This window comes from Hemibagrus wyckioides, linkage group LG19, assembly GCF_019097595.1.
Source record: "Hemibagrus wyckioides isolate EC202008001 linkage group LG19, SWU_Hwy_1.0, whole genome shotgun sequence".
NCBI lineage: Eukaryota > Metazoa > Chordata > Actinopteri > Siluriformes > Bagridae > Hemibagrus > Hemibagrus wyckioides.
Window position 1 is genome coordinate 9,545,982 of NC_080728.1, and position 23,820 is coordinate 9,569,801.

Consider the following 23,820-nt stretch of genomic DNA (forward strand, 5'->3'; position numbering starts at 1 on the left):
TGAAATGAACACCTTCTTGAATGTGGGCTTATACAGATGGGATGAATAACAACACCTCGCCTTGCACATTTTTCTGGCCCGTTATGCTACTAACTTATAGTGACGTCCTGGGAGTGGGCTGGATTGGAGTAATTGGCAGCACTGGGTAGTATTGTAAAGCTCTACTTGGTCATCAGCACCAATAAGCACAGGCTCAATGGAGTGATGGACTCATCCACCAGCTGTACAGGCAAATTAACTATCCACGTTTCCTGACGCTGCCTTGTACCGACTGCAGGTAGAGTGAGCAAGCCAGAAGGGCACGCTGGGTGATTACTGTCAGACGCTGTTACTACTGCTGCTTTGCCGAACCAAATTTCTTTTTGGGCAGTTGCCATGGAAATCTAGCCGTAGCAAAAGGTAATAGATGGAATATATGTGTAAAGGGGGGACACGATACCAGAGAGGTGATGATAGATGCTTATTGTAACGTTTTAGTCATCTTTACTATGCTTTACTATGCATCACTCCTGATGTGTTCCTCTTTGCACTGCATACATTCATATCAATAAAGCCCTATTTAAAAGATACAGTAAGAAATACTGAAAGGATACTAAACCATACCTTTCCTTGTCACAAGGGTGGTACGTATCTTTATCTTTTTTTGTACTAAATATGTATTTTTCACCTGGAAACGTTGTAATATTGTACCTGTAAAAAAAATGTATAATTGGATGGTTATTATCTTTTAGAGTACTTTAGGTTGTTGTTCTTTCGGCCACTCGCTACGTGTGTGAGGGGTCCCCACAGCGGACCAACTGGCCTGCACGACAACTTGGCACAAGTTTTACACAGGAGGCCCTTCCTGACGCAACCCCCTCCCATTATTATCTGGGCTTGGGACCGGCACTGCCACAGCGGCTGGGGTTCGGGCACTGGCTGGGAATCAAACCCATACCTTCCGCATGGGAGGTGAGAACCCTGCCACTGAGCCACCAATGCCCTGCCTTTTAGAGTAATTTAGGTACACTATCATATATGATATCATTTTCTTGGAAAAAGGTAGAAATGATACAGTTTAGTAGACATTTTTGTTGTTGTTGTTGTTTTCAGAGAGTGTAGCATGTTGTTGTTTTCAGAGAGTGTAGCATTAGGGGTATTCTATACCTTCAAGTAGGTCTCTAGTCAAAACCGTCATTATCAAGTTCAAGTCCAGGACTAGTTGAGATCTTAAAGAGGTCAAGTCCAGATAAAAAATGAGTCCAAAAATCATGAAACTCCTTTCCAGACCTAGCCTTTATTTTCATTCATCTTTCAGACTGTTTCCTGAAAGAATGAATGATTTCTTGTCAAACCCTGTGCATGTGAAATGAAATTACATTATTTTTTACAAACCCTTGCTCAAAACCAGGACTATATTTATTGAGAAAAATGTCTAAGACTAAGACAAGTCCATTTAAAAATGCCTAAAAGTCAGAGACAAGTTCAAGTCAATAAAGAAAATGTCCCAACATCAGACTCAGGTCATACAGCCATATATCCCCAAGAGTAAATCACTTGTCTTGTGACTGTACTCTTACTGTTCTTTTAAGGATTTCATACTTAATCCAGTCAATTTTCAGACATGCACTAGATAGTGCACTAGAGACAGAATAGTCGTACAGAGTAGCAAAGATGACCATTAATTACTGACCACAGTGTCAGTACAGACTTCACAGTGGATGTGGCTCTGAAATAATGAACTGCTCCACTTTTTGCACATGAAGTCTGGATAAAACCAAGTGGACATTCTGTGACTGTGCAACAGCAGAACCGCTCTTCTTATTATAGAGCTGAATTGGAGTAGAAGGTGTGAGAATGTAAGGGACAAGGTGCACTAGTAGCACTGAAAGATTCAAATTGAGATGAGGATATAGGAACCCCTAATAACCTGCACTGCAAGGGTGACAGGAGGAAAAAATAAAGAGATGAGGAGGGACAGATGAGGTCAGAGTAAGAAAAGTAAAGACAGTGAAAAGACAAGGGGAGAGGTCTTTGCTAACATTTAGTCTATGTTCACACAGGTTCTTAACACAATTCCGGTTCTTTCTAATTGTTTTGTTGAATCAATCCCCCAAATATAAAGTAATTCACTAATTTCCCCATCCTCCAACCATCCATCATCCATTACTGCTGTTTGGTGCTTTCCGACGTTTTGCCACACTACTGATACTAAATAAAATTAAAAAAAAATTAAACAAAGCCATATGTTCATAGTGCATTGAGGAAAAAACCTCACTCGTTCTGGTTTGACTCATACATTTGACTCATTTCCGATTTGACTCATTCATGTCACATGGGCACTTCAGGATTTGGAAAGATCACATTTTTTGTCCATATAGTCCAGAAATCATATCTGTGTAATATTAAGGCAGAAAATTGGATTTGTGTCATTTCAGCTTAGTAATGTGAATATATACTTAGAGTTTCAGTGAATACAGAGTAGCATGTTTACGCACGATCTTGTAGCAGCGGCCACGTGGAACGACGTGCGGCGAATACAAACTGTCCTGAAATGCTGTTTTTACTCCAAGCTTGAAGTGTGTAATGTGAACTCTGAAGCTTGTTTAAAACCTGTTCATGTACTCCCTGATAATTTGCTAATGCTATTTAGCGGACCTAACGAGGGTCCACGGAACAGAAAGTGCTGCCGTGCCAGCTCACATTTAATATGGAGATTGAAGTTTGGGTGTTAGAGCAGCGAGGGCTGACCATCATGGCCTAATCACTTTAGCTGATGCTGGTGAAGGAGATAAATAATTTATTATTGTTGGGCTGTGTTTAACAGTGCAGCATGTGTAAATCCATCTGCACCCATTTGCTAGGGAGAGGATACACTGAGTAGGTTTTGTATTCGAAAGGTTTGTGAATCCTTTGAGGGAAAATAAAACAGTCAGGAAAAAGCCTAGCATGAGGAAGTCAAAGCTTTAATATTATACTAGGGGAAAAAAAAGTGACATTCAATCTTGTGTGTTTTCTTGGCTATATGACAAGCCTTGACTAACAAAAGCACAGAATAAAAGACACATTGCATCAAGTTGCATTGAAATGACAAATAATGGGTCTTTTCACCTTCAGCCTGACAGGTTCAAAACATTAGTTTATTACTCTTTTCTTTTTTGAACACTTGCTCATCAGAGGGCGGCAGGATTATTTAAGGATGCACCTGGCATAGACAGTGGCACTGAGTGACAGGTTGAGGCTAATGCACGGCGCCGGTTTAGTAGGCCATCTTCATCTCGGCTTCATTACGCAAATTCAAACATGGCATCTTACTCAGTGCTTAACATTTACAGGGCTTCTTTCGGATTTCTGACAAGTGGCCCAGATTTTCGGTGTAGACTAACAAGCCAGCTGCTTTACTATAGAACCTCTATATTGCTATTTTACAGAAATGCCTTTATATTTTGTTGTTTATAATAGTAATAATAATTAAAAAGCAAGTACCCTGTAACAGAACACACACATGTAATACCGAGAGCTGATAAACAGTGTGTTTATCCAAGCCAAGGCACCTTCGCCAGGGGAAACGTAACACCAGTGCGCTAAGCTGCTTGAGGCCAAATTTACTCCTGCACTTATTCTCTAGCATGTGCCCCTAGCTCACACACACGGAAGCCACATAACTGCTGTCATAATCATTTTTCCAGTGTGAAAGGGAATAGGCAAAAATAAAATCCTGCCTTGCTTTTCCTGTGCATGTGTGTATGTGTGTGTGTACCTGCACAGTGTGCTGGTGTGTGTAGCAGATTCCTTCAGCTTTATCAGGACACACCGCATGTGCTACAAGGGACTGAATAGCGGGAGCTGGAAACCGTCCGTTATCAAGCAGCACACACAAACAGGCCATGCACAGGGGCATATGCCCAGAGGTGGTCATTCTCTAACCCCTAGCAAGAGCTGAACAGTGCAGGCCAAACAAAGCATGAGCTGATAATCAAACACAGAGATTCTTAGGAATTCATTTCCTAAAAATGCCCTTATATGGTCAATTTAGGAACCTGTGACACAGAATGAGGTATAATCTGAATTCTGTGTTAGATAAGCAAACGGCAGATTCATTTATTTAGAAAACAGAGCCACGCTGCTTTAATACACTAAAAATAACTTGAACAATCAGACATAAAAATAAAAAAAATAAAAAAAAGTTACTGTAATTTCCCTGCAGGGAACTGATCTCGGGTGCTATGATATGTTATAGATAGCGATGTGCATGGAATCTAGGGTTGTGACATTTCCTTTGTAAATTTTATTTACGTTTTTAATTTGAATGAATAATATTTAAACGCAGTGCAGTATTAAACAACTGTTGCTGTTTTCAGGCAGATTTTTTTTTTATATTAAATAGGATCCCTGTAAAGATTTTTTTGCATTTCTTTACACAGTATTTTTCAAGAGCTCTCTAACACAGAGACCTTCAAATTTTTGGACATTTTGTTCCCTAGGGCAGCACAGTGGCTTAGTGGTTAGCACTGTTGCCTCACAGCAAGAAGGTCCTGGGTTCAAATCCTCAATTTGAACAGGCAGGGGCCTTTCTGTGTTGAGTTTGTCTGTCCTGCCTGTCCTGCCTGTCCTACCCGTGCCTGTGTGGGTTTACTCCGGTGTCCTCCAACAGTCCAAAAACATGTACATTAGGTTGATTAGTAATTCTAAATAGCCCACAGGAGTGAGAGTGTGTGTGTGGTTGTTTGTCTATATCTGGCCCTGTGATGGACTGGTGACCTGTCCAGGGTGTACCCCTGTGTTTCACCCAATGTGTGCTGGGATAGGCTCCAGCAGATCCCTGTGACCCTAATTAGGAATAAAGTGGGATCGAAAAAGGATGGATAGATTTTGTTTCCTTCATTATTACAATTTTCCACAATGGGTTAAACTAATAAAAGCTATCATATATTTTACAATCTTCAAACATTCCCCAATAAGCAAAACTACCAACTGAATGTCTGAAGTTCTACATTATAACTAAATGATTGGGGAAACACTTTTTTTTTGTAAAAATTGTTATTCAGTGGATCCTGAGTTCATAATGGGAACACTGGGTGAAAGGCTACAACACTTGAGTTATCAGTTCTGTTATAGTTAGTCACCACATACTGTACACCACGATTTTCTTCAAACAAGTGGTCACAACCCTGGATTTAAAAATAAAAGAAAGAAAGAAAAAAAGAAAGAAAGAAACAAAGAAAGAAGAATCATGTCCTTTTTTATGAATATATTATATTATGAATATTGCTCAAACTGCAAAGTCGGCATTTTGTGTGCTAATAGTCACTTTCAAACAAGCCAAATCAGTTGCTACAGTGCATACAGTGCTACAGGCATATGAATGCCTTCCCTTATGAATTTTAGCCTTAATAATTGAAATTTTGCAAGAAATTAGCATCTGCATACGAAGCATTTTTGGCAAATGAACAACCCGAACTGAACGCCGGCTAAGTTGCTTGTAAATCCTGTTCAAAATTCTTCTTTTATAAATGTTTTGATTGTTTTTATATGCAACAATAAGATTGTGGTGTTGGAAATTGGTAATATTGGTAATATATTTGGGTGGCTGGAACAGATTATTTGCATTTGCATTATTTTTTATGGGACAATTTGTATCGCAATACAAATTTTCGCCTCCAGAACAAATTGAATTCGTATGCCGAGGTTCCACTGTATTTTATTTTCTTTCTGTCCTGACACACTTGATTAGCGTAAGAGTTCAGCAACAACAACGGACAAATTTCTACATTCACCTCTACCGGTTCCTTGACAAAAAATTGAAACTAATTTTTGACCATGACCTCGTAATTTATAATGATTAAATTAGAAAAGAATGTGAAACAGAAGCATTTTCTCTGTTCATCTCAGACTTTTAGACTTCACTTTACACTTCACTTAAGAAATGTCTGCATCATTAAACGTGTGCTTGCGTGTCTCACCGAGCCAATACGGGTCTGTTCTGTTCCATTAGACCTGAAAATGCTACATAAACAAGAATAGTTGGTCTGGCTTTAAGATGGCAAGGTTCATAAAACAGGTAATAAATAAAACACAAATTTGCTGGTTTAATTTGTGTTACAAAAAAATAATAATACAATAATAATTCAAAATAAGATCAGTGACATTTAGACTACAATATTAGTCCTAGTGGTAATCTGTAGTATGTTTAAATTAATGGACTTCATACCCTTTTCATCAGAATATCAGCCTTCCCTAGTGTGACCTTGACATTACATTAGCATTGTCTCTTTTACTGCTATAGCAATCAAGATTATAGCAGGTTGAAATAGCTATCACTTGTACCTACTTTCCTTATAGACCTATCAGAGCAGCAACTATCTTGAATCAAAGGAAGATAAGCAATAAAGATCATTTTGTTACAGCTAAATGAGCCTAATAGTAATAAACGTAGAAATAGCAAACTAAAATATTTAAAACTTTAGCCAGGAGTTGACCCTTTTCTTCCAACTGGCGATTTTTAAAATATCTCCCACTCTTCTGCAAGATTATGTTCATCACTTGTATAGAATCACTGTCACGGATACTACCTAACACAATGAAACATAGTAATCACAGCACCATGTAGAAGATCACGTGCCTCGGCTGATGAATATTTTGTGCATATTTGTTTTGCCACAAGTGGACACCTTGTGTCTTGTATTGTAATTAAGTCTCATGCAGAGTCATAAAGCTCAGCATCAACACTTCCGCTCTAGAGCGCACATGCATATTCATGTGCCTGCTAAGTATTCATGAGCAAATGCCTGACCAAATGCTGGCTGAACCATATTAGTGAAATATAACCAGTATCTTTTTTTTTTTTTTTATTGCTGCAGCGGCATGGGGAGTTGAAGTGATTCAGAGTCTGGCACCTCCTAGAATCTGCTGTGAGCAGGCAGTATGGTGGAGGTTTGACTGACAGACGTAGTGGCACCAGCTGATTTCAGACTTCAAGCAAGCCTTCATCTCAGTCTTTCACTAGCCCAAGCAGAGACAAGAAAACTTCAGAGCTAATCATCACTTTGAGGCTAAAACATTTCCCTGGCTCCTCCCATTTCTTAACCTCCACCTACCACTGAGAACCTTTACAGTAGTACTTTAAATAAAAGTAATAGCCCCTCTCAGTATGTTTTTTTAACAAACAAACCATTAAAATAGGGATATTATTTAAATGCATATAACCTATTTGTTGGCATCTATCTATCTATCTATCTATCTATCTATCTATCTATCTATCTATCTATCTATCTATCTATCTATCTATCTATCTATCTATCTATCTATCTATCTATCTATCTATCAGAACCCATTTATATGACTCTTCCACTAGGTTATCTATGCATCTGTCCATGATACTCATTATATCTCCAGAGCAAGTGGTTTAATCTTTGTAGGCTTTATAAGACATGATCCTTTTCACCAGCAGATGAACTGATTAGATTTTGGAATTGATCCAACCAGACTCAAGGTCAAAACAAGGTCAGATGCCTGCAATAATAGCTTACTTCCTGTTTGATGCATATCTAATGGTATTTCAGGCAAAATGGACTAGATTTCTTGGTGGTTGGAGTCATCTGCACCACTGGTGTCAAGTTCTAATTGTTATTGATTTAAAACATCTTAAGTTTAATAATAATGATTTGTATTTTCATCTACTGTAAGAAAATGATAAAACAGTGGACCTCCAAGTAAAAAGGAAGGGTGGAGACTGAAATTAGTGGTTTTGCAGTCACGTTATGAAAGTGGAAACAATCTGGTGAACGTGAGACGGCGTGTCTTGCTGGCAGTGTGCTGTTCATTGTTAATGCACTTGTCAAAGTCATCAATAGGATGGAGAAGGCTGCTTTGTGGCGCCGGATTCAGCCGAGTGAGAAAGACATACAGATTAGAGGAGCGTTTGATGAACCAGCTCAAGAATTCATTGCATGAAGAAGAATGATAATGCAATACACACATACACACACACCCACCCACACACACACACATACACACACACTTTGTGTAATTTTCTGCCATAGTGACTGTCATAAACCTGAGTGTCGATCGAATAATGTGCGCTTTCACAAGGTGTAATTAGATAGGCTATTTATAACAAATGCATTATTATAATTATTATTATTATTATTAGAATTTGAACTGCAGAGCAGACTGCTGATGTTGAGCTCTGCTTTTCTATGCAGTGTGTCTCTAAGGAATTGCTGCTTCATGGTTTGGGGTTCAGGAGCCATGAGCTGTGCTTTATTCAGCTCAATTCGATTTCTCTACACTGATCCAGTCCATGCAGGTTTGTTGCTATTTGATCAAGGTCTATTCTAATAATGGCGGTGGTGTAAGACCGACGAGGTTATTAGAAAACCGCAGTCAGACAGAGAGGAGTGAGGGAAGGCGAGAGAGGATGTGAGCTGTCTTTATCACCCAGCTGAAGCCCGAATGGCCTCGGCCAGCTGAATGAGAGTGAGATTAAAGACAGACCGTTTCGAGGTGGCATTCAGTGTCTGAAAGCGGGCCATGGTGTTCACTGCATGCTGATGAAGCCTGCTGAATGGCTTTATGGACCTCAAACCAGCCTAAGGGTGATTACGGCTTCTCTGCTCCCAGATAAATCGCCAAAGCTTGGGGCGCCTGGCCTTCTCTGAGAGGAGAAAAATGGGGCTCGCTTTCTCGAGAGAAAGGGGTTTTAACCTGTGAAAACGCTAACCATTTAAAGACCGGCAGCATGGGCCTGAGTCGTGATCCTCTGGGAGAGGAAGCACATTTAATTACGAGGAAGTAACATCATGGGGAGTGTGGAGGGGTTACGGAGAGCATAAAGGGGCGGACGTTTATTTTTCCCTCCCTTCCACCTCCTCCTTTCTCGTCTCTTCTGTTGCAAGAGATGATCATTCATAGCTTGTTTCATGTCAACCGTCTGGTATAAATAGCTTCTCTTATTAAGGGGATGAACACTAAAAAGTGGATCCGTTTCTGAAGGACAGTATCGTTTGTCTACGTAAATTAATTAAGAGGAAGAAACAAGGTCATATAGGAAAATAGGTCAAAATTCCCTTTAGGGACCAGGTTTCCTTAACACTGGTTTTGTAAGCACACAACAGGCCTGCCAGCATGTTTACTGGATTTTACAGTGTTTGCATATGTCTTCTGTACACACACACACACACACACAGACACACACACACAGACAAGTTGCACGCAGTATAAAGAGAGTGAGTTTGAGAGAAAGGTGAGATAAAAAAAAAAAAAATCAAATCAGCTCTCTGGATGCACCCCATGAAACCACCAGAGCACTCAGTCGAGTGAAACCCGGCCCCAAAAATACCTTAGAAAAGACAGCATCTTGACATTTTGAGACTAGGCCCACGTTTTAATGAGCAATATTTCCAGAAGATCGTCTCCATTCCCGAAACCATGACAGAGCGACGATGCATGTGCGACGTGATAAACACAGACGGACACATCTTGTGAACCCTGCATGCCACTGATTTGCTGTTAGGGAGAATGTTTGTTCCATTAAATGGAAGAGTTCTCATTTTTTACCACATCTTATCCCAATTTAGACTTTGCCCCTTTGCACCTAATAGCTAGTTATACCCATCAGCATTTTGGCTGAAGGCTCGTACATATTTCCACCGAGGCGCCCAAAGACATAGCATCATTTTGAGCTGTTGCTTGAAAGATGGTACAGCGAGTAGTGTTGCTTCTTCAATGAGCAAGTGTCCCTAGTTTGATCCTGAGCTTGGGTTACCATATATGGGGTTCCTTCAGGTTCTCCAGTTTCCTAAAGCATTCCAGTAGGTGTACTGGCAGCAGTAAATTGGCCCTAGGTGTGTGTGTGTGTGTGTGTGTTTATGTGCATGGCACTATGTGATATATTGTCATCCCATCCAGGGTGTATTCTCTCCTCATTCCCGTTTTTCCCAGGATAGGCTTTGGAGCCATGAATAAATGAGTGAATGAATGAATGTACCATCGTAGGGCAGCGGAACACAATTAGAGGAAAGCAGTAATTGGACTAATTGGGAGAGTAATACTATCCATCTAACCTAGACATTAGGGCCAATTATGCTTTCTTTACCTTGAACAAACACTATTTCACTGCTCGGGAGCATGCAGAGCTTTCTGATGCCAGACAGGCACTAGATTGCTCTTGCTTTTACTTCATCCCTCAGTAGTACCTGTGAAAGCATTGGTACTAGATCACTCACTGCTGTTATGCACGTTCAGTGCGGTAGAGGGTTGGTTTCCTATAAGCCAAGGCCATCACAGTGAAATTGAAGAGAAACAAGGAGATGTGCTGTGCTGAGATGCTGAGGCTTCTGTCACTCTCTTCTTGATTGAGCTTGTTAAAGCCTTCATTTAAAGCTACCCTGCTAGGTTAGAGCAAAGCAAAGGCTATCTAGCTTCCACTATTTCAGTGTCTGGATCCAAATTACTGTTTGGACAAACAGCTTGTGATTTGGCCTCACTTTTAGAACATCTGTACTGTAATTCAGTCTGAAGAAAGGCATAGAGGTGTGTTACAGTTGTGAAACCTGCAATAACAGAAGTCTGTAATTTTGCAATTTTACAGACCTGAAGCACTATAGGCCCAGGTTAAAGAACTATTACGTATTAAGAAGTAAATCCATCCATTCTTAACAGGCATATACACTATATTGCCAAAAGTATTCGCTCACCTGCCTTGACTCGCATATGAACTTAAGTGACATCCCATTCCTAATCCATAGGGTTCAATATGACGTCGGTCCACCCTTTGCAGCTATAACAGCTTCAACTCTTCTGGGAAGGCTGTCCACAAGGTTTAGGAGTGTGTTTATGGGAATTTTTGACCATTCTTCCAGAAGCGCATTTGTGAGGTCACACACTGATGTTGGACGAGAAGGCCTGGCTCTCAGTCTCCGCTCTAATTCATCCCAAAGGTGTTCTATCAGGTTGAGGTCAGGACTCTGTGCAGGCCAGTCAAGTTCATCCACACCAGACTCTGTCATCCATGTCTTTATGGACCTTGCTTTGTGCACTGGTGCACAGTCATGTTGGAAGAGGAAGGGGCCAGCTCCAAACTGTTCCCACAACGTTGGGAGCATGGAATTGTCCAAAATGTCTTGGTATGCTGAAGCATTCAGAGTTCCTTTCACTGGAACTAAGGGGCCAAGCCCAGCTCCTGAAAAACAACCCCACACCATAATCCCCCCTCCACCAAACTTTACACTTGGCACAATGCAGTCAGACAAGTACCGTTCTCCTGGCAACCGCCAAACCCAGACTCGTCCATCAGATTGTCAGATGGAGAATCGCGATTCGTCACTCCAGAGAACGCGTCTCCACTGCTCTAGAGTCCAGTGGCGGCGTGCTTTACACCACTGCATCTGACGCTTTGCATTGCACTTGGTGATGTACGGCTTGGATGCAGCTGCTCGGCCATGGAAACCCATTCCATGAAGCTCTCTGCGCACTGTTCTTGAGCTAATCTGAAGGCCACATGAAGTTTGGAGGTCTGTAGCGATTGACTCTGCAGAAAGTTGGCGACCTCTTTGCACTATGCACCTCAGCATCCGCTGACCCCGCTCCGTCAGTTTACGTGGCCTACCACTTCGTGGCTGAGTTGCTGTCGTTCCCAAACACTTCCACGTTCTTATACAGCTGACAGTTGACTGTGGAATATTTAGGAGCGAGGAAATTTCACGACTGGATTTGTTGCACAGGTGGCATCCTATCACAGTTCCACGCTGGAATTCACTGAGCTCCTGAGAGCGACCCATTCTTTCACAAATGTTTGTAAAAACAGTCTGCATGCCTAGGTGCTTGATTTTATACACCTGTGGCCATGGAAGTGATTGGAACACCTGATTCTGATTATTTGGATGGGTGAGCGAATACTTTTGGCAATATAGTGTATATATATCATACAACAATGTTGTTAAATACTATATGGCCAAAAGTGCAGATAATGTGCACACCTCATTATCACAACCATATGTGATCATCCCATTCCAGATTAGCCTCGATTTATCCCCCATATATTTTAATTACATAATATATACTACTGACACAGTAAATCATTGACACCTAGATACTAATCATGAAGCATCAAACAGACATATTTGATTAGTTTTGATTTTATTAGTTTAATGCAAAACTATCTTAACATCCAGCAGTCTCGCTTTCTTGGTAGCCATTATTACCATTTTGTCCAGTCATGTTTAGGCTTGATGTAGAGAAAGTCACATCTTGGTCATAACTGCTTTGGCTCTGGAAGGAATTTCTGGAATTAAAAGCTGTAACTTTATCATTATTCAGCTACACTAATATTATAAGATGATCATTTGCATGCTCTGGTCTATTCTAAAACACATTATTTCAGTGCTCAGGGCTGCAACTTGCACACTTTGTTTTTCTTGCCCTTTTATTAACAAGAGAAATTCAGGCACCAGAGGAATGCTTCCCCCTCACATGCTGCTCATTCGAACTTCTGAAAAAGAGATCCATAGCAAATAACCATTTATACACACATCTACCAGGCTGAAGGTTTTTTTTTTTGTTTGTTTGTTTTTTTATACAATCATACCTTTGACTTCTATCTTTGTTTTTTCTTCTAAAATAGACAGAGGTGGTAAGAACTCATCTTAATAAATATGCTGGTTAAAGTTTGAAGTACAGATTCTTCACTCGTTTTAAAGTAGAACAAGTCTAAAAAGTAAATGTAGAAAAATGTCTGCTTCTACTCACAACACAGATTTTAAGCTATTATTGGTAAATGAATGCCTTTTTTTCTCAAGACAACATGGAGAAATGGAAAAATAGCTAAGGCTATCTTGTAACAAAGCAAAGTTTGTGGAGTCGTATTATTGCTGCCACATGAGTAGTGAAGATAAAGTAAAGATTTGTTTTAAATATAGAACAGAGAAGCAATAGTGTTAGGTGAAAGAAATAAAAATGGTCCAGATACTTTAAAATCTAGATGTAAGTACAGCTGCAAAATAAGTGTAGTTATTTCCAACCTCTAAAAATAGAAAGTAAGTTTTTTTTTTTTTTTTAAATAAAGGATATAAAAGACATTTGTGTAAGCAGAAAAATAAAAAAAGTTCAGATCCAGACATGAATACTGTTGCAAAATAAGTATTTCCAACCTTGTCAAATGGATGAAATATTCTGGTTTAAAATCATTTTTAACACACTTTTATAACATTAGAGAATTGACACTCACCAACCCGTATGATCCCTCATCTCGGTGGGCCCCAAGGGTTCACACAAATATGAAATCAATCATGTATCCTTAACACCACTCATACTGGGACTGAACATTAATCAAACAGCCCTAATAGATGGAGAAAGCAATTCTCATATGCCTGACAAGAAGGAGAAACAAAGACAAGCAAATGCAGTATATCAATAATCATAGCATTTATTAAGTTGCTCTGATATGAATGTGGGCATGGTCATTCATCTTATCGGTAGATACATGTCTGCATGGACAGCACACATACATTTAAATCAGCCATATCATTCAGGTGACAGGTACACTTGATGGAAAAATGTCAAATGGCAATCCGTTTTGATGGAAAACCAAACTAAAAGAGAAAATGATGAGACGAGGGCATGGAATGGTGTGTGTGTGTGTGTGTGTGTGTGTGTACACCTCACCTGGCATTTACTTGTTACTTCAAATTTTGTAAGAGTCATTTATTCATATTCATTAGACATAAGTTTTTCCTGGTCAAGGAAGCAATAGCTTTAACCTCAGGAACACCATTAGGCAAAAGACTACACTAGAATACAGAATAAAAAGCACAATGTTTACACAAACATTTATAGAATAATCCACATCTAATACCAATTTACAGTAGCCAATGCACCTCCCAGTGTATTGTTTAGATGTGGGAGGAAACCAGAGAATCGAGAGAAAATCCAAACAGACACAGGGAGAAGTTTCGCTGAAACTCTGCACAGACAGTAAACTATGCTCAGGATCGACCTTGCATCATAGATGCCAAGCCTCTGATATTTTCATCCATTCTGTAAAATAATGTGATTTAATGAATTAATCAGTGTTGGAAGACAGCACCTAATCTGCATGTGCTAATTGGGGTGCATTCCAGTGAAGCATGTTTCCACCAGGATACTGTATGATGTAAGATTAAACTTTTAAGAGTACAAAAATAGAGAACGTCACTGTAAGGGTTTTTAATTATCATTTTCAGCTTCATGACATGCAGAGGTACCTTAAAGTGGCAAATTTGATTAAATAATCTGAATAGTTATAGCATATCAATTATTGCTTATATTAGATGTATTACAAACATATTACCAATTTCATCAGCCAGTAATGATTATGATCAGCCATTTAGTTAAAAGAACTCACAGTTCATGAGCCACCACATCGCCTCATCTAGCAACTAGTTGAGTTTTTGAAACCATGTTTCAAGAAATGGAATTGGTCTTTCAATTAGAAGTCCTTGACAACACTTTTTTGAGATTTTGACAGAGATATAAGAGTGCAATTAAGAGCACTTATTCTTGGTGTATTACGATTGACATTGATATCATATGAGCACACAAGAATGCAATGATAGACAAAGATAAATCGTATGCAATAAATAATAATAAATTAAAAAGAAAGAAAACGAGTCGTAACTGCAAATGATGACAAACACGGATCTAATAAAAAGGGTTGAAGGGAATTTTTTTTTTTTTTATAAACTTATTCCAAACTGAAGCAGTGAAAAGCCTTTAAGCCTTGATGGACACTTTGCTTCTGAGATTCTGAGATTCTCTGTGCTGTTTGTACATTAAATGGAAAAACGACAGCAGTTCATACTGTATACTGTAGGTCAAGTTCAAGCAAGAAACATTTTACCATTGCATGATTAGAAAAAGCAGTTTAAGTAAGTAAAATGAATTAAAGAGTAGAGTAAGAGTAGTTCTACAGCATGTAACATCTCAGATACAAGTGTTTTTCACAGCCTGTTAACATCCAATAAATATAAATTTCCAAACTGAGACAACTGAACTGCAACTGCTAAATGAAAATGGTGGGAAGGATATTGTTGCTTAGTTTAATTCTCCAGGATTAAATTGAGATAATCATTGTCAGTGGTTGTGCGACAGTTTCCTTTGAAGGGAATTCAAATGGTCATTGCTTCGGACCTCTAGAGAAAGAGAGTCTGCAGAGTTCCCACTGCACTTACATGCAGACTAATAATCTCTTCATAATCCATCCGATGGCACTTGTAAGAAAACAGTCGAGAGATTGTGTTTGTTCATCACATATACAAACTGCCTAAAGTAAACGTGAGGTCGGATGGGTGGTGGCGTCACTTTTTGAGGCAGATGCAGGATCTCTGATATCAACTTAATTGTTAATATTTTCCAGACATTCAATGTGGATGCAAAATTTGGAATAAAAAAGGGTTCAAACTTTTTATAATAAAACTTTTACTTCTTGTAAAGACAGTCGACACCAGACAATGAACTTTATTGGTAATATTCGAAAGATAAGTATAGATATGATATAGATGAGCAGTGTGTACCTAATAAAAAAAATCTGAGCACTGTTACCGCAGTCATAAAACTCTTTTTCTCACAATTGCATTATATTTTTTCTGAGACAGAAATATACTTTATATATGGCTAAAAAATTGGGATGGTCTATAAACGGCCCAGTTTAGGAAACATACAAACAGTTCATTGAGAATTTGCTGTCAGAATGAATTTATTCCGATTAGTCAGAATCTTTGCGTGTAATCATGACCACTGTGCTTTGACTTCAGAGGAAGTCAGGCTTAGTCATGATCATTTTACAATAGACTGCAGCCCAGATCACATGGTCTGAGTGAACTCGGAGCAGGACAGTACCAGGGAGCCGGAAATTGATGGCTGCTTTGAAATGTCTGTGGTGAACTTACCTCTATGAACAGAGATCCACAATACCTTGGTGCTTTAAAAAAAATCCCAATGATAGATATCATTGAAAAGTATCTAGTGAACTAACCTTCAAACTTTAAGATGAGGTTGTGCTGCACTTTGCACCCCTGTGGCACATTCGGCTGCAAAATTATCCAAACAAGGCGATGGAACCATAATCTTTTGAAAATATGAGAATGTTAAAAGGAGGAGATGACAGGCTAAACACTGTCTACCGAACAAAGTGCTAACAAAATGAGAGAAAGTGAGAGAGAGAAAGAGAGAGAGAGAGATTTCCCTGCTGCAGTGCACACATGACAAGTCATTATCCGGCATCATCCAGATGAACCGGGAGGAGGTAAAAGTTAAATTAAAAGAAAGATGATGAAGAGCAAAGGACAGAGAGAGAGAGAGAGAGAGAGAAGGGAAAAGGAAGAAGGAGAGAAAAAGAACTGTTATCTGCAGCTCCTGAGAATGACATGGAATTAAAAGCATTTCATCGATGCATACAGTGGACGACAACATAAGAAACAACAGCAGCCAGCCATCACTGCAGATTTGCATCCATTTAAGTGCAACAGTTCCAGTACTGATAAGGATGATAAGTGGTTTATCATTCCTAAAAGCAATGGAGAGAGAGAGAGAGAGAGAGAGGGAGAGAGAACTGAAAGAACAGAAACATATTGAAGGTATTGTAAGTGTGTATATCAATTATTTATATGTAGAGATATTTGTCATTGGGGAGATTGAAGAACAAATTGTTCCAAAAAAAAAGAAAGAAAGAAAAAAAAGAAAGAAAGAAAAGGTGCCCATCTGGAGAATGAAATTCATTTGCACTCTGCGTCATAAGGCACTCTGTGTTCCAGGCTCCTCTCTCTGGGCAGAAAGAGGAATCCAGTGTGTGCCAGTGTGATCATGCATGCCCTACAACTCGTATTTCAATGACAGTGCCAGAGCCCGAAAGCTATAAATGCCTGTAGTAGGAATGGCATGCATAATAATATTCCCCTACAGAAAAGTCACAAACTTCCTGTGATTACATCTCTCACACATTCTTGTGTCTCACATGTAGTGCAAATACACGTTTTTTGTATGTAATTTTCTCACATGAATAATTCCTTTTCACGTGAGATCACATAATCAAATATAAATAACTAATTACGTTTGAAATATTCTGTATGTGATTTTTCACATACAGGGTTGAAAGCAAGTCCATGGCTGTCACATTTAAAAAACACCAGCTGGTTATCCCAGTCATTAATATTTTGACAAATCGTAATTATAGACGATTGAACACACACTCACACACACACACACACGAGTCAATGCAGAGTAATCCATATTCGTAGGCAAAACAATAAACTGTAGAAATGGACAGTGGAAATTAGAAAATAGCAAAGAGTTAGATAAATAACACTTCGAATAACAGCCTTTACACAGACAGCCGCTAAATTGAGTACATAAATAAGTTCAAAAATAAGAGGTTTGTTAAATTCAAACGCTAGTCATTCTTTTATTGAATGGAAATGAAGCTGGAAATGTGTGTGATATAAAGAGTAGCAGCTGATTGCCTTCACTGCTAACTTAATCCTTCACTGACTATGGGAGTTTGAATTAAAGATTACAGAGACAGACAGCAACATCACTCATGTGATCTTTTTCACAAATACTAGAGTAATTTTCTGGCTCTGTCCTTCCATTTCTGGGTGCATGATGGGAAAGGACAGTGCAAAAAGTCTCACTAGTCTCTTGCAATGTATGTTATACATCATACAGGTCTTTATAGTGTACTACGTTTGTTTGTGCATGTGATTGGAGAGACGAATCGGGTTCAACTACGGGAGTTTAAATTTAGAGTAAGAAGACATTAAGATTAATTACAAGGAACAGCTAAGAACTAGAGATGTAACAGAATATGAAATTGGAATAAAATGATGACGTGCTTGAAACAGATACAAAGGAGGAATAGGAACATGAAGACATTTATTTGTTCATATTTTTACAACAAAGCTTGCCAGAATGTTTCACAGAGCATCTGCTTGAGACAGAGAGGTGTGCATAAGGACTGGGATCCCACAGGATGCAACAAAAAAATTGTGTGAGCAAAAAGAATTTACTTTACAAGCGTGATTGGGAGGCATTACAGAATACAGTGGAATATTTCTTCATGTGAACATTCATAAGGGCTTTTCACACTGTGCTTAACCCCAGGTTTTCATCATTCTGAACCACGCATTTAACTCCAGGTAGAGGAATGTTTCACACCGGTAATTTAGAAGCAGGGTTAGCACTGCTTTTTACCTGGGGTTATGAAATCTTGCTCTGAAAGAGCACTTTTGCAGTGGTAACTCCGCAATGTGGTACCAAATGTGTACTGTGTGAAACAATATGATGTTAGAGTGTTATGGTTAGATGCTTAGCAACAGACATCCAATCAGAAACTGAACAGTGCGTGCCTCATATCACGTGAAAACCAGGACATTGCAGCACAAAAATGGCTCTGTAGCATCAGGCGGAAAAACACTGAACATCACAGAAGTGCGTGGCGCAGCGAGGGGGAAATACTTGACACTGAAAAATTAGCGGAAGTTGGATTTCAGTGAACGGCTGGTTAACTACACGACAAACTTAAAAAGATTAGAAAGCTGTGAAAGATGACAATACCTGTTCAGGCACAGAACGGTAGACATGTCTATGTTTTTCCTCACTGATGTGAAAACACAGGACAAGCCGTTATTTAAAGCGGTCGCGCTGTATTTATCCAGCAATGGCTGTTGATACCGCAAAATGCAAACAATAAGGTTAAGGCAGGGCTTAGGATTATACAGAGTGAAACGCCAGATTATGAATCTCCAGGATTAATTGTTAACCCCGGGTAAAATGTGACAGACCCTATATTGAATGTTTATATTATATATTATTATTATATATTATTATATACTCAACAAATTCTACAATCAATATATAAATTTTATGGCCATAAACAAAACATTTGCAAACAAAAATATTGTAGAATTTTGCATTGTAGCATTGCCAGTGTAATTAAAGGAGTCTACTATTGGGCTTTTAACCTTTAACCTCTGGAATTGCTTTTCGGTTTTTCATGTCAACACATATTATACAAGAACTAAACTGGATTATTGTGTATATAACTATGAGTGAGAATTGAAAGTCTGGACCTGATTCCAGGTCATGTGAGGGGTTCAAAGATCAAAATAAGGCATATGTTTTGTCTGCTTGGTTTTATTGTCATAGTACTAAAGGACTCTATGGTTCATCACATATTGCGCACACACAAACTGAAAGGATCTGATTCTTATTACGTGAACAAATAAACAGTATATATGGTTCCTCACACACTCCTGTGACCCCATAGTAAGGTGCTTCTATTAGGCCAGGATGAAGCTCCATGTGGCTGTTATTAACTCTGGTTTGGAAGCTAAGCCTCAGGGTCAGATAAGAGCCAACCTCTGACCCTGCTGTCAATCAAAATTTGCATGCCTGACAGCAAGAAGAGTCAAGAGTCAGTCTCACCTACACATCACATTCACTGCACTGGAGCAGAGATGTCACTTAGCACTAAGTGAAAGTCCATGCATTAGTATGGATGTACTGTAGTTCATTTATGAGCGGTGAACACAGCCTTGAGTCAGTATAGAAAAGGACAGAAGGTAGCTCTTCCAGATGAAAGTAAATTGCTCTAGGCAAACATCCAGAGGGGACTGTATGCTTTTTTGTGTTGGTTTGGAGTGGTCTGAGACATGCTCTTGGATTAGGCTGTATTTTTTGGAAACCTTTTGTCCAACAGCTGAAATGCATCATGGTCCAAAGGACTGAATGCAACACAAAAGAGATGCATTTTTCATTTACCCTTACATTTTACTCCTCTCTGTTTACTTTACATTCAACTGTAAATGTCTCATTTTTTGCATTTATATAACAAATTTGAATGATATGCATATTTTATTTAGTTAGTAATGTGTATGTAAATATATTTGACCCTGATATTCTATCATTTTATTTCCAGATATAGCTATACACAGTTTATGCTCACTACAAGGCATAATGTAATATCGTAGAATATGTGTAGTGCCAACCAATCAAAATTCAGATTTCCAGTTGGAAGATATTAACTACTTACATTACATGTAATATCAGGTTTTGGACTTAATCCATTAAAAAAGATACATCACTTTAAAATATGAAAACTAACTATGACCTGCTAGTAATACTGACCAATATCATTTTTTTTCTCCTATTTTGAATAATAAATTGCTTCATATACCAGTTGCCTATATATAATAATCAGTATATAAAAATATTTATTTATTTATTATATAAAATATTATTTTTCTATATAAATATTATTTTTGTAATGTTTCTTGACTTATTACAGGAAATGCTTCATATAACATTGACCAAAAGGAATATAATCAAGAAACATAATATTTATATATATATATATATATATATAAAAAAAAAAAAAAAAAAAAATAATAATAATAATAATAATAATAATAAGGAGAAGAACAAATAGAAATAAATAAAGAACGACAGTTATATTGCCTGTATTTGCATATCGGAATATAATAGGCTTTTATAATTTATCACACAAAAACTCCTGACTAAATTGCAAACCCAAATCAGACCTCTTGTAATTGTATTTTAACCCTCAAAGAGATGTAATGATCCCTGCATTGTGACTGAAGTCTCATCTCTTTGGATTGTGTCTCTGTGCCCTATAGGTCAGTTGGCGGCCGGGACGTGTGAGATTGTGACATTGGACAGAGACAGCAGTCAGCCACGGAGGACCATAGCTCGGCAGACAGCCCGCTGTGCCTGCAAGAAAGGCCAAATTGCCGGTACAACTAGAGCCAGCCCTGCCTGTGTGGACGGTAAGAGGAGTTTTGTGTCAGAGTCCTCCGAGAAAAGACAGATGTCAGCTTGTGCAAAAATCACTACTCACTGGTATAGTTAAAGGATAGAGAAGAAGGAGACACAACCTCAGTAGAATGTCTGGTGGACTTCCATATGTGTCAATGCTTAGACCTAAAAGAAATTTCTACAAATGTAGATTGCAGATTTGGATTTAGTGTTGCAGCAGATAAGACATGATATAGACATGAAACAAGGTTATAACACAATTTACAGTATATATATATTCATGCCTCTCTCTATTTAATCAAATCAGAGATAAAAAAAAAAAAAAAAACGTTCAGCTATTTACCATGTCACCAGGCACTGTGTATTCTCACTATACAATGTTTTACATAATAGCTTTGTGGATCATACAGTGGACTATATGTTCATTTGAAAATCATCCACAAAGACAGCAGCTTCTATACATGCAGGAACTACTTACTACTTAATATTACTTAACTGTTTTTTTATATTTCATTTGATAGATTTAATTAAAATATGTCATGCATTTTAGCACGTAAATGAACAGGGATTTTTTTTTCGTTGACAAAAAGTTAAGCAGATGTGTGGTTTCATAGAATTAAAGGCCTAAACAGGGAACATATGGATTATTTTCTAACATTTGAAGTTTTTCTGACAGCTTTAAGAAAAAGTGTTCTTTGGTTTGTCCGGCTATACAGTATGTGTGGATATAGGTATTATATAGAACAGATCGTTTTCATGTCACAGAACATCTGAACCATTACCCATCCAAAGTAACCTCAGGCAATATCTCAGATGTTGTTGTTCCACTTGTGCAACTTGATTTGGTTAGGAGCTGAGTATACTGTGCTGAATAATAAGTGAAGGGGTGTGTCCATTGGAGGAGATAAGGTAGAGTTCGACATTTATTAATCTTTAGAAATCTTCATTTGCATAGACTACACATTTTAAATTCCACTGAAATTGTAATTATGCATTTTGAAAGATTGTTATTTCACAGATATATACTAATGTTCCATTGACTTGGTTGCCTCAGTATTCACTGAGCTTCATCAAGTTATTATTTCACTTAGTGGTCAAAAATCTAAAGTGATAATAAAGGCTAGGGTAGATGTCGGGGTAGGAATCAGTCTGCCACTTCCTTGGACCAGGAGCAATAGACAGGACAGGACAGGAGAGTTAATTACCTGGTTGCCAAGGTTGCATTTTTACACCAAATCGGAGTGGTTAAAAATACCATGATGCTATTAATATCATGTTTTATAGCAAAAAAAAATAGAAATAATCAATTTATTAATAGGTAATGTGTAAGCAAAGCCACTGGGCTGATGATGTACAGAGGCATTCCTATTTAAGATATATTGCAAATGTTAGGAAAGGGAATGTCTGTATATCAGAAATGTGTCTCCCATTACCAGTGTCCAGATGTTTAATTGTGCTGGCACCCTTCGGTTAATGATGTTTCCTTTTCTGTGTGTGCCTCATAAACTATGGTGGCAAACATACATTCTATATTGAACACAGCTGAAAAAATGGTCCGTATAAAAAACCTCTTAAAACCAGCTGCAAGGCTGTATGCTGGCTGAATGTGTGTTGTTGACTCTCAACTGCCTGTTATGGGGTCACTAGATAGTAGCCTAGAGCTACGTCATTATTAATGTCGTTCTGTTCCACCAAAATCTATGACCAAGAGCAGCAGCCGGTTCTGCTTCCAACGTCTTGAGAATCTCTGCATTTGTTTTCAGCTTTAAAGTGCTCGAGGAAGTGTGTGTTTGTTTGCTGAAGAAGCGGGCAGGGCTAGTGATGTATTAAAGAAACAGCGCTATTGGAACAACAAAGGCTCTTTATTCTTCCCTTGTGCACGCTACCATCCTCAAGTTTTAGTATTAGTGTCACAGCATGTCTGGACAAACACGCTCTTTCTCTGTAAACCAACCCCCTCTGTCTCTCACTCTGTCGTTCTATCTGTCTCTCTCTCTCTCTCTCTCTCTCTGTGTGTCAGTAACCATAGCTGATCTGGTCTAGAAATGAAACCACAGGGGCAGGAACAAAAAACGAAAGTAGTGAGAAAAAGAGAGGACAACAAATGAGATTTCAATCATTTTAATCTTCTCCAAGGTCTCATCACGGTGGTGTTATCTCTAGCACGCTCAGTACGAAACACCCTGCTTCTCATATTCTACACACAGGTCACTCCTTAAGTAAGATAATCCACAGAGCCATGAAGCATTGCTACCGTAATGCTCGTCTTGTGCGTATACGTGTGTGGGTGTGTGCGAAGATTGGATCTATATATAGAAAGGTCAAGAGGATGGATACAAAGAAAACAATATAGGGAAGCTTGTGTATTCTCGGCAAGTGTCTCACAGATCAGATCTCAGACACCCATTTAAAAACATGAGGAGCTAAAGCTCACAAAGCTTGCCTCTCTGTATCCCACCATCACCAGGGCACAAAAATAAATAAAGCAGCAGCACACTTCCACCATTTTCACTGGCATGCTGAACTATTCCGGTCAATTCATTGGTTTAATCCACTAGAGGGACATAGTGGGCATTGTTGCTTCTTAAGTTGCATAAATACACTCACACGTTATCAGTAATTTCATGCTCTCTGCTCATCCTTCATCTGTAACAATGTGTCAGGTTGCGGATATTGATTTCTATTAAAAGCCAAGTGAAGAGAGAGATGGCTGCTTTCCCCCAGTGAGCCATGAGACCTATTAGGACGTCCCAGACAAGATGAAAGGGTGTGGACAATGCAGAGAAACCTGAAGAGTGGAGTCATAATACACTTTGCTTCTGTGCAGAGTTATTTTTGGATTCACTGTTTACTCTGAATGTGAAAAATCCGTATTATAAATAGCCTTCATTAATATTTTCTTCCCATGCTGCTGGTATATGTATGGAGACATTAGCAGGATATGTAGACAGCATCTCTTTATTTGAAAAGGCAAGAAATCCAGAAATAAATGGGTATAACTTTGGATGATGTAATCCTTTCAGATCACATATCAAA

The 23,820-nt window shown here is 38.6% G+C and overlaps 1 protein-coding gene across 3 annotated transcripts in view; it reads left to right on the forward strand.

Annotated features, from left to right (window-relative positions):
- The window catches only part of tafa5a (TAFA chemokine like family member 5a), a 135,086-nt gene that overhangs the window by 60,186 nt on the left and 51,080 nt on the right, over positions 1-23,820 (forward strand). For all 3 annotated transcript variants that reach the window (XM_058417543.1, XM_058417542.1, XM_058417544.1), the window contains one exon: positions 20,646-20,795. In XM_058417543.1, the coding sequence (XP_058273526.1) occupies positions 20,646-20,795 (150 nt within the window). The remainder of the gene's footprint in view (positions 1-20,645; positions 20,796-23,820) is intronic.